This window comes from Pan troglodytes, chromosome X (assembly GCF_028858775.2).
Source record: "Pan troglodytes isolate AG18354 chromosome X, NHGRI_mPanTro3-v2.0_pri, whole genome shotgun sequence".
NCBI lineage: Eukaryota > Metazoa > Chordata > Mammalia > Primates > Hominidae > Pan > Pan troglodytes.
The window spans coordinates 127,218,490-127,230,360 of NC_072421.2; the positions used below are offsets into that span (position 1 = coordinate 127,218,490).

Below are 11,871 nucleotides of genomic sequence, written 5' to 3' on the forward strand. Positions count from 1 at the left end.
AATGATCCACCCACCTCAGCCTCCCAAAGTGCTGGGATTACAGGCGTAAGCCATCCATTGCACCTGGCCTCTTTTTTTTTTTTTTAGAGACAGGGTCTCACTCTGTTGCTGAGGCTGGAGTGCAGTGGCACGATCACAGCCCGCTGCAGCTTCAACCTCCTGGGCTCAGGTGATGCTCCCACCCTTCCACCTCAGCCTCCCAAATAACTAGGACTATAGATGGACACCACCATGCTCAGCTAATTTTTGTGTTTTTTTGTAGAGACTGGTGTATTAGTCTGTTCTCACATTGCTATAAAGATACTACCCAAGACTGGGTAATTTTTAAAGGAAAGAGGTTTAATTGGCTCACAGTTCCCACATGCCTGGGGAGGCCTTGGGAAACTTATAATCATGGCAGAAGGCGAAGGGGAAGCAAGGATCTCGACATGGTGGCAGGAAAGAGAGAGCTAACAAGAGCAGGGAAAACTGTCTTATAAAACCATCAGATCAGCCAGGCGTAGTGGGTCATGCCTGTAATCCCAGCACTTTGGGAAGCTGAGGTGGGTGGTTCACCTGAGCTTAGGAGTTCGAGACCAGCCTAGCCAACATGGTGAAACCGCATCTCTACAAAAAATACAAAAAGTATCTGGGTGTGGTGGTGCCCATCAATAATCCCAGCTACTTGGAAGGCTGAGGTAGAAGGATCACCTGAGCCCAGGAGGTAGAGGCTGCAGAGGGCCGTCATCGCGTCACTGCTCTCCAGCTTGGGTAACAGAGGGAGATCCTATCTCAAAAAAAATAAAATAAAATAATTGAAATTTAGATTTCTGGGCCCTGCCCTAAGGATTCTGCCTCCAGTAGGTTTAGGAGGTGGGCCCTGGAATCTGCATATTTATCATGCTCCCTAAGTGCTGTTGATGTGCGTACTTTGAAAAACACAAACCTAAGTCTAAATTTCCAGAATCAGGAGGGAAGCACCAAAGGTGGAGCACTAAGTGGCAGACAAGGGGGCTGGCCAAGAGAAGGGACTCTAGAAGGCTCAGGCCTAGCCAGGGTGTCCAGGGTTGATGAGGCCCAGCTCCTTGTGTCCTCCGGGTGGAGTGCTCCTTCCTTCCCTTCAGCCCAGTTCCTCCTCCTCCCTCACTGTCCTGCTTACCCGGCTTCTCTTCTGGGCTCCCAGTACCCAGGGAGCTACCTGACCTTTGAAGTGGTATCATTTGTGCCCTATGACCGGAACCTCATCGATGTCAGCCTGCTGTCTCCCGAGCATGTGAGTGCCCCTCAGCATTGCCTTCTCCCTGACCCTGGGCCTTTCCTGCCTCTGCTACCTGCCACCACATCCTCTGTCCCTGCCCCTCCTCCAGGAGGGTCCGCACTGGTGGCACCTGCAGACACACACTGGGGCATTCCTCCCCAGCTCATCAGAGACCCCAGAGCTTCTAGAACTTTCCAGTCAGACCAGCCTGCCCAACCCCAGGTAGTGAATAACTGGAGGAATCTGAGATTGGGCCTCTGAGCTCGGCCACTACAAGGCCTGGAAATATAAGTGATCCCTTCTATTCTTTTGCCTCAGTCTCCTCTTTTGTAAGCTGAGGATAAGAATGCCTGCCCAGCTTACTCCCATTCCCGGGCCTGAAATGTACCCACCCCACCGCCCATGAATATCACCATGACATGAAACAGCCAGCCAGGGGAACTGCCTCTGAAAAGCCCCAGAGAATTCCTGAAGCCTGATGATGGTGGGGGACCTGTGGCCATCTGGACTATGGTGACAGCTGGAGTACCACAACAGGGGACTGGGCGTCACCAAGACTTCACCTCTTGGCAGCTTGGCTTGGAGAGGCTGTCACCCCTTCTATCCTTCGCAGCTCCAGTACCTGAATCGCTACTACCAGACCATCCGGGAGAAGGTGGGTCCAGAGCTGCAGAGGCGCCAGCTACTAGAGGAGTTTGAGTGGCTTCAACAGCACACAGAGCCCCTGGCCGCCAGGGCCCCAGACACCGCCTCCTGGGCCTCTGTGTTAGTGGTCTCCACCCTTGCCATCCTTGGCTGGAGTGTCTAGAGGCTCCAGACTCTCCTGTTAACCCTCCATCTAGATGGGGGGCTCCCTTGCTCAGCTCCCCTCACCCTGCACTGAACATACCCCAAGAGCCCCTGCTGGCCCATTGCCTGGAAACCTTTGCATTCATCCTCCTTCTCCAAGACCAGGCCCCAGGAACACAGGGCTTCTTGGCCCCAGACGGCACCTCCCTGCACCCCGGGGTTGTATACCACACCCTGGGCCCCTAATCCCAGGCTCCGAGATAGGAAAGCCAGCTAGTCTCTTCTCTTCTGTGATCTCAGTAGGCCTAACCTATAACCTAGCACAGACTGCTACAGCTGCTCCCCTCCCGCCAAACAAAACCCCAAGAGAGCAATGCCCCTACCACCCAAGGGTGCCATGGTCCCAGGAGAGCCCAAACCTATCACCACCTGTTGGGCATAGCCAGAGCTGTTCCCACCCAGCCAGGGCATGAAACATCAACCCCCCACATGTGAACCCATCATTCCTAAACCCTGGGTAGGCTCCATGCCAAGTAACAGCAGAGGGAGTTAAGCCATAGGAATTTGGCTGTGGAGTAAGAGGGAATGCGGTGAGGCACTCTAGAATATGACCCTACCAGAGGTTGGAGAACAAACTTGGGCAGCCGGAACCCGTCACTATTCTAGACTTCCCTGGCATTCGAGGAGCCCTTTGAACTTTCCAAAGTGCAGCCACAGCTACAATGCTGTTAAATCCTCCCGCATTCTTGGATGCCCCTTCACCTTGTGTGGACAGTGTCTGGTTTCTCCATTTTACAGACAGGAAAACTGAGCTTCAGACAGGGGGTGGGCTTTGCCTAAGGACACACGAATTTGGTTGGGAGTTGATGGGGCCAGATGAGCCAGCATTCCAGCTCTTTCACCCTTCAGCAACATGCAGAGTCCCTGAGCCCACCTCCCAGCCCTCTCCTCATTCTCTGAGCCCACTGTGGTGAGAAGAATTTGCTCCGGCCAAATTGGCCGTTAGCCACCTGGGTCCACATCCTGCTAAGACGTTTAAAACAGCCTAACAAAGACACTTGCCTCTGGGTTTTGCATTGTGTCTGCTGTGTTGCCGGAGACTGCTGTCACCTGTGGCTTTTGTGGTGGGGGAGGAAGAAGAGAGGGTGAGGTAGGGGTGGGGACATGAGGCTCCTAGAAGCTCAGTGGGGGAGCACGTGGGCTTGAGAGTGTGTGTGTGAGCATGCATATGAATATGTGTGCGCATGTGCACAGATGCACATGCACACCACGCCCAACCAGCCAACCTCCAGCCTGTCTAAAAAGGTATTGTAACCTTGTGGAAGGGACAGAAAGGAGCCCTACACTGGGGAACTTGTCAAATGTAATCCAGAAAAGTTGGGGCTGGCACCTTTGCCAAGCAGCGCACGGTTGGTGGAAGGAAAGAACCAAGGTGCAGGGTGCCAGGCAAAGGCACCAGGCAGAGAAGTCTCCTGGCCTGAAACCATCAGGCCTAGTCTGCTGAGTGTGAGGGTGACCTGTGATGGTTACCATCACCAATGCTTGCATCCAGAGGCTCCAGCCCTGACCAAGCCTTACTGAGTATCCAAAGATGGGCCTCTGTTTGCTAAATAATTTGCTCCCTCACCTGCTCACCCCACAAAGACAGGTACTACTAATAAAATTAAAGTCATCATCACCCTCATCATCATCACCATCATCATCATCATGGCTGCCATTTACTGAGTGTTTATGTGCCACCGTGCAAGAAGCTTTACATGCATTTTCTCATTTAATCCTCACAACCTCTGAGAAGGCCCTTTTCTTATTCCCATTTACAAGTGCAGGAACTCAGTGAGGCCCATAGAGATTTATCAAGTGGCACAAAGTCACTTTTTTCATTGGGTTAATGAAAAAAAGCCAGATTTAAACCAGTCAGAGGACTCTAGAATCCACTCTCAAGAAAGGGCAAGTCCTGGCCGGGTGTGGTGGCTCACCCCTGTAATCACAGCACTTTGGGAGGCCGAGGTGGGAGGATCACATGAGGCCAGGATTTCGAGAGCAGCCTGGGCAACATGGTGAAACCCCATCTCTACTAAAAATACAAAAATTAGCTGGGTGTGGTGGCGCACACCTATAGTCCCAGCTACTCGGGAGGCTGATGCAGGAGAATCGTTTGAACCCAGGAGGCGGAGGTTGCAGTGAGCTGAGATCGTGCCTCTGCACTCCAGCCTGGGCAACAGAGCGAGACTCCATCTCAAAAAATAATAATAATAATAAAATAAAGAAAAATAAAGGGCAAGTGGTATGGCTTTCATCATTTTACTGACAAGAAAACTGAGGCTCAAGCAGGAGAAGCAGATCCACACCATAATGCCTCCCCAGACCCTGCCAGACCTTTGCCTTTGCACCCTGACACTTGCTCCTGGGGTTCTAGCAGGTCATGGGTGGCAAGACCAGGCACCTGACCAACACCCTCACACAGGCCTTTCGGACCGAGGCAGCTCGTGCTTTTTTCCTCAGTGTGAGACCCAGGACTCCACCTCATCTCTGAATCCCCTTAACTGCCCCTTCCAGCCTACCATTCTGGGAGGAAGAACCCAGCCCTGGAACGTGGCTGGAACGAGGGCTCACAGTCACCCCAGCTCTTCCCTCCCCTGGGACCCAGATGGCCAGACTTGACCATTCCTGCTTTAAGGGATTAACTCTGGGTCAGGCAGGGAAACAGTCAGGGCACATACACCAGGGCTGATACACAGGGACTCTTGTGACATCGTTAGGAATGAAAGATTGTTAGGAACTGTCCCCTTGGGCTCTAGTACTTTGTTTTAATGTTGGAGGATGGGGCTTAGCAAACCTCTCCTCGCCTGCTGATTGCCTGGGGAGCCGGCCATGTGGAAAAGCCCCTTTTCCTAGGAGTTAAGATTCTGGGGTTTGAGTCCCATTTGTGCCAGCTGTGTGGCCTTGGGCAAGTCACTTCTCTCTGGTCTTCAGTTATCCTTTCTGGAATCTCCCATGCTGCCTTCTTGGTGAGGTTACAGCGAGAGGCTCATGAGACCCGGATGTGGCAGCACTCTAAACCAGGAAGCCACACAGACAAGAAATGATATTGCTGTTATTTGCCCAGCACAAGTTCAATTCAGCTTCACCTTTGCAGGTAGGTAAGAAAAAGGTCTGGAACCCAAGTTTTATATATAAATAGCCAAAATTAGAAAGGCTCTAGAGCAAACATCTAATTTACGTCTTTCCAACTATGCTCCCGGGAGCCTGAGATGCCTCAGAAACACCACAGGGGCTGTCGAGGAAAACAGAGCTGCTGCACGAAGTAGCCCTGACGGGCTTCCCGTAAAATTGTACTTGAAGTAGTTGCAGGGCCAGCTTCACGGGTGTAGGACCTGTGCAGTCCCTCAAGACTTTGTGCTTACAAGGGCCCCATGCTTGGTTTAATGCTCGCCTGTCACTGTCTCAAAATTCTTGATAATTTTTAAGCAAGAGGCACCGGGCATTTTCATTTTGCACAAGGCCCGCAAAATTCAAGAGCCAATCCTGAATAGGAGCTCCATGACCAAACACACACACACACACACACACACACACACACACACACACACAAAACCTGGTGCAGTCCTTTCAGTGTACAGATGGGAAAACTTCAACAGCAACCCAGGAAGAGGAAGGGACTTGTCCAAGGTCACACAGTCCAGTGGGGCCAGAGCAAGGACTAAATCCGCAGCATACTGACTCAGCTCCACAATGGCTCCGCTCTCGCTTTCAGTGTGTGCTTCTGTCACTCCGTTACTGCCTCTAATGACCCACTGAGGCCCAAGGAGACCTGTTGGAGGTCACACAGCTGTGACAACAATGGTGATGGCGGTGTTGAGCCACGTTCCTTCAAGCTTCAAATCTGAATAGAAAAGGGCATAGGTAAGATGATAGGTAGATAGGTACATACACAAATCATCTAAATAGCTCCTTTTGTTTTTTTTTTTTTTTTTTTTTTTTTTAGAGAGAGGGTCTTGCTCTGTCACCCAGGCTGGAGAGCAATGGCACCATCATAGCTCACTGTAACCTTGAAATCCTGGGCTCAAGTGCTTCTCCCGCCTCAGCCTCCTGATTAGCTAGGACTACAGGCATGCACCGCCATGCCCGATTAATTTTTTTTTTATTTTTATTTTATAGAGATGATGTCTATGTTGCCTAGGCTGGTCTCAAATTTCTGGCCTCAAGCAATCCTCCTGCCTTGGCCTCCCAAAGTGCTGGGATTACAGGTGTGAGACAATAGTTCATTTTTTAAAATGATAACTAACTCAGCCTTTGCTGGTTTGCCAGTCAGCTGGTTCCAGCTGTGTGTGAGTTGGGACCTCAGAAGGGGCTGGGCTGGCTACTCTTCAGCCAGCTAAACCACGTCAGCAGTGAATTTTACCAACTCACTGGGTGCTTCCTCAAATCAGTGGTTGGGCACTCTTGGCACCAAAATATATATATATATAGAAATGCGAAAGATTCAGTAGCAACCGTTTCCTCCCTGTCCGTCCCTGCTCCTCATGGCTCGTCACAGCCAGGAGGGGGAGGTGCTCCCCAAACCCCAACCCAGCTAGCCTTTGCCCAGAGGCCGGCCCATCTCTTCACTTCCTTGTTTCTTTGTGAAACAGGAACTGAGCAAGCAGCTTAAGTCGGGTAGGATGGGTGGTTGAGAAAGCCCCAGTGGTCCGTGGCAAGTCCACGAAGCTGAAAAGCTGGTTTCTCTCCCAGCGGGTCCCAGGCAGCTTCAGGCCCTCTTGTTTGTCACATCTCTTGTGTTCTAGAACAACTTGGGGTGAGGGATGCACTCTTGACAAGGTGGAGACATAGGATATGGGCCACAGGGTCACGTAGCAGAGATTCAGATGCGGACCTCAAGAGACATAGAAGCAGGTGCCAGGCCGGGCATGGTGGCTCACGCCTATAATCCCAGCTCTTTAGGAGGCCAAGGTGGGTGGATCACCTGAGGTCAGGGGTTCGAGACCAGCCTGGTTTGGCAACATGGTCGGCAACATGGTGAAACCCTGTCTCTACTAAAAATACAAAAAATTAGCTGGGTGTGGTGGCAGGCGCCTTTAATCCCAGCTACTCGGGAGGCTGAGACAGGAGAATCTGGGAGGCGAAGGTTGCAGTGAGCCGAGATCTTGCCACTGCACTCCAGCCTGGGCCACAGAGTGAGACTCTGTCTCAAAAAAAGAAGAAGAAGAAGAGGAAGATTCCAAGGGGACACTAAGGGAGAAAGCGGCAGCTCCTGACGGTCACCAAGGCCTTCCTGGATTTAGCAAGGGGAGAAACTCCAGGTGGAGTCTGAAGTGAACTGATGTGGAGTCACTCACTAGGTACCCAGCACTTTCCACTAGCTGGGGCACTGGGCTGAGAGCACTCCCTCTATGCATGTCACCTGAGTAGTAACCGTAGTCACACACACCCACAAGAAAGGCCCACATTATCACTGTTACCATCTTCACTAAGGCTCATTGCAGGTGAGGTCACTTGCCCAAGGTTATGCAGCCAGTAGGTGACCATACAACAATCTGAATCCAATCAGGACAACCTGACTCCATTTCTGAGAGGTGTTCTGTTCCTCCTCTTCCCTGGAGCCCTGGACAATTGTCCCCATGGGGGAGGGGCCCACTGATCAGAGAGGTTTGTCCTTGTAACCTTGGGACAGAGATTTATGCAGAGTAGCCCAGCCCCTACTTGTCCCCCATAGAAAGTGCACCCCCCCACCAGTGAGTCATGAGTGTGTTTTAATCTGAGCACCAAAGTCCAGCCTCCTCTTCTGATGGTAATTGACAGAGCTACCAGCAGGTGTTTTTTGTTTTGTTTTGTTTTAAAACCAAGACCTTATCACGAGTTCAGAGTTCCAAAGATCACTGTCTTTCCCTCCCCTCCCATCAGCCCCTGCCACCAGCTGCCCACTCTGTGTGTGTTGTATGTGGGCATGAGGAATGGGCGCAAGAGTCACCTGCCCTTGTCTCCTTGCTTTCCTCTGCCCGCCTTCTCCCTCCTGCAATTTTGCTCTTTCTGCCCTCCCTGCCTAAAATGACCACCATTAAATTTGCTAATGGGCCGGGCTACTAAAGTGGGCTTCACCTTGGAAATGTCCAGGTATTTTCAAGAAACTATGTGGCCTCTGCTTGGATATTTCTTTTTCTTTTCTTTTTTTCTTTTTTTTTTTTTTTTTTTTTGGTTGTTTTGTTTTGTTTTGTTTTGTTTGAGACGGAGTTTCACTCTTGTTGCCCAGGCTGGAGTGCAGTGGCGTGATCTTGGCTCACAGCAACCTCCACCTCTCAGATTCAAGCGATTCTCCTGCCTCAGCCTCCCAAGTAGCTGGGATTACAGGCATGTGCCGCCATGCCCGCCTAATTTTTGTATTTTTAGTAGAGACGGGTTTCACCATGTTAGTCAGGCGGGTCTCAAACTCCTGACCTCTGGTGATCCACTCACCTGGGCTTCCCAAAGTGCTGAGATTACAGGTGTCAGCCACCGTGCCCGGCCTACTTGAATATTTCAAGAGATGGGGAGATCATTACTTACCAGAGCTGAACTAGTGCCATCTGAATAGCCAAAATTTGTTCCTTGGAATATACTAAAACCTTCCATTTATCTGTTCCCCATCATTCATACCACTTGCTTCCCCACCCCAATCACCTAGGCTAAATGTGACAGGAGTTTAGTACTTCACAAGTTGACGACTTCCCTATACTTCACCCCCGCTTAATCGACCCTAGCTATTGCAGCTTTGCACATGTGATGCGACTTCCAGATGTCCTCCCCATCCTGTTCACTCCCCTCTGGGCCTGCTTCAAGGTGGCTCTGTGGCACCTAGTGTGGCACCCAAACCAGCATCAGGTGCCAAGAGAAGGCTGCAAGCCGAGGGCTCCATAATTCTCTCACCTCCCCGTTCAGGAACTCCGCATCGGAGGCACTTCAGCTGAGTGGTTAGTAGTGTGGGCCCTGGCCAAGACCAGACCTGCATTTAACGCTGGGCTCCACTGCTTACTAGCTGTGTGGGCAATTCACTTAACTCCTCTGGGCCTCAGCTTCCTCCCTGGAAAATGGGGATAACAATAGTGCCTGACTTACCAGGTTGTTGTAAAGCCCACTGCCTGCCATGAAGTATAATAATTTTCAGCTAGATGTGGGGATGGGGGGGAATGGAAATAAGAATCTTTGGGGGCCGGGTGCAGTGGCTTACACCTGTAATTGCAGCACTTTGGGAGGTAGAGGCAGGAGGATCACTTGAGGCCAGGAGTTCAAGATCAGCCTGGACAACATAGGCAAAAAAAAAATTAGCCAAGAATGGTGGCATGTGCCTGTAGTCCCAACTACCCGGGAGGCTGAGGTGGGAGGATCATGAGCCCCAGGAGTTTGAAGCTGCAGCGAGCTGTGACCACGCCACTGCATTCCAGCCTGGGCAACAGAGGGAGACCCTGTCTCAAATTAATTAATTAATTAATTAAAACTTAAAGAATCTTTTGGGAGGTTTTTCCAGATACAAGTATCTCTCACTATCCAAACTCTTACTATCTCAAATTAGAAATATATCCATTCAGAGAGTGAGAGATGCTTTTGTACATGGTCTGGATCTCACCTGCCCCAAATATCCCACTCATGATCATCTACTAAATAAGAATTTCTTGGCTGAGTGCAGTGGCTCACACCTGTAATCCCAGCACTTTGGGAGGCCAAGGTGGGCAGATCACGAGGTCAGGAGATCAAGACCATCCTGGCTAACATGGTGAAACCCCGTCTCTACTAAAAATACAAAAAATAAGCCAGGCATGGTGGCATGCGCCTGTAGTCCCAGCTACCCAGGAGGCTGAGGCAGGAGAATAGCTTGAACCCAGGAGGTGAAGGTTGCAGTGAGCCGAGATCGCGTCACTGCACTCCAGCCTAGGCAACAGAGTAAGACTCTCAAAAAAAAATTAAATTAAATTAAATTAAAAAAAATACTTGGAGTGTGCTGGTGTGGGAGCTGCTTTATCTGAATGTGGCCTACGATGATCTTTGTGTCTTTGGTAGTCCTACATCCACCCTCTGAGGGTTCAGGTTGATTTCACTATCAGTGGAACCCCAAAACACACACACACACATACACACCCTGCAATCCTGCAGTATTGGCGCTAAATCAAGGTTCTTCTGCCCCAAATCTATACTTCTGGATACATCTTTATATTAAACTACTCGCCTCCAGGGGTTGTGGTGGGATTAAACATCGTCAAGTGCTTAATGTAGTGCTTGGTAAAGAACAAGTGCTGGGTAAATGTAAGCTTGCCACTCCACCTAGGATGTCAGCTCCCAGGTACAAGGGGCCCTGATGGCTATTTATTTTGTACCTCCTCCCGAGGCCTAGCACAAGGCTGTGCCCACAGCAAGTTCCTAGGTTCTGCCTGCCGGCCCATTATCAAGTTTAAGGTGACCTTGTTCCCTGAACTACTGACTCGTATCACTTCCTTAGCTGAGAGCTCTGCGTACCTCAAACAACATAACCTGTAAAATGCAAATATGTTACCCAGAAGGGAAAATCTATTAAACACATGTTTAAGGGTCATTAGCCAGCAAGGATCTGGCCTATTGGGATTCAGCCAGGCCAATCTGTTGGAAGAGAAAAGCTGGGGGAAGGCAAGTCCCGATGGGGGGTCCTGGACACCCCGCCTCCACTGGCCCCGGTCCCCAGGTGGCGGGGAGGAGGTGTTGCTGAACAGAGGAGACAGATCTGAAAAGGAGAACGAAGGAAGCCGTTGAAAACACTTGCTCCCTTCTGTCCTGGGAGCTGGTCACCTCTCCATATTTCTCTCCAAGGCACCCTCACCTCCCCCTCGCTGCCTTTTCCCAAGCCTCGCCAGCCCTGTGCCCTGGTTTGCTGGCCGCCTTTGAAGGTTCTGCGGTTAGTGTGTGATCTTCGGTCGCTGCCGGCGCTGAGCAAACAGGAAGCGGGCACATCCTGCGAGGCGGCCAGGGACGCAGCCGCTGCGCAGGCCCGGAAGATTCTGCGACCTGCTTCCTCCCTCACGGCTCTGGCTCCAGGTGCCCCCAGGCCACTACAGCGGCGTCCCCAATCCCAGAACCCTCTGGGGCTGCCCTCCTGCCCCTGGTCACGCAGAGCCCCAAAGGCCCGATGGGTCCCCTACACGGCTGCCAGGCTACTGTATATGCCGAAAAGCCTTAACCAGTTACCGCGCTTGCTAGTGACCCTGGGCCGCCTGGGAGGGACTTTCAGGGTGGAAAACACAGGCCAGTGGGAAGGAGATCTGGGGTGTGGAATCTTTTCATGAGTCTGCCTGGCCGACTGAGTAGGCCAAAGAATGTATGGTTTCAGCTTAGGGAAGAAAGATCTTATCTTCCCTGAGCTCACCCTGAAGGTTGGATGGTCAGAGGGCATAAAGCAGAATCGGAGAGGAAGTCACGAGAACATCTTGGGAACAGGGGTGGACAAGCCTAGTATTTCACAAGTACCACAGAATTGAAAGCCTTAAAAATGCGCATACCTTTGACCCCAGCAATTCCTCTTCTGGATATTTCCCCTACAGAAAAAAAACTATGGATGTGAATATTTGCCATAAGTATGTTCAATGAATAATTTAAAAATTTAAGCCAACCCAAGTTCATCAGCAAGGGCTTGGTGAAATAAGCATGGCACATCCACACAATGGGATGTTCCACAGCCATTATAAATTACGTAGTTGAAGACTATTTCATAGCATGAGACAATCTTGATACTGTGTTCAGCTGGACGTAGTGGCTCACGCCTGTAATCCCAGCACTTTGGGAGGATGAGGCAAAGAGGTCACTTGAGACCAGGAGTTCAAGACCAGCTTGGGCAACATGGTGAAACCCTG

General features: G+C 50.9%; 1 protein-coding gene across 3 annotated transcripts in view; it reads left to right on the top strand.

The window, feature by feature from the left end:
• XPNPEP2 (X-prolyl aminopeptidase 2) overlaps nucleotides 1-3,094 on the top strand; it is a 30,523-nt gene extending 27,429 nt beyond the window's left edge. The window contains exons 20-21 of one of the 3 annotated variants that reach the window (XM_016944042.3): nucleotides 1,163-1,252; nucleotides 1,851-3,094. In XM_016944042.3, coding sequence (XP_016799531.2) covers nucleotides 1,163-1,252; nucleotides 1,851-2,045 — 285 coding nt within the window. In that variant the 3' untranslated portion in view covers nucleotides 2,046-3,094. The other 2 variants (XM_054676215.2, XM_054676213.2) reach the window with 2 other exon arrangements.
• Nucleotides 3,095-11,871: the final 8,777 nt, after the last annotated feature.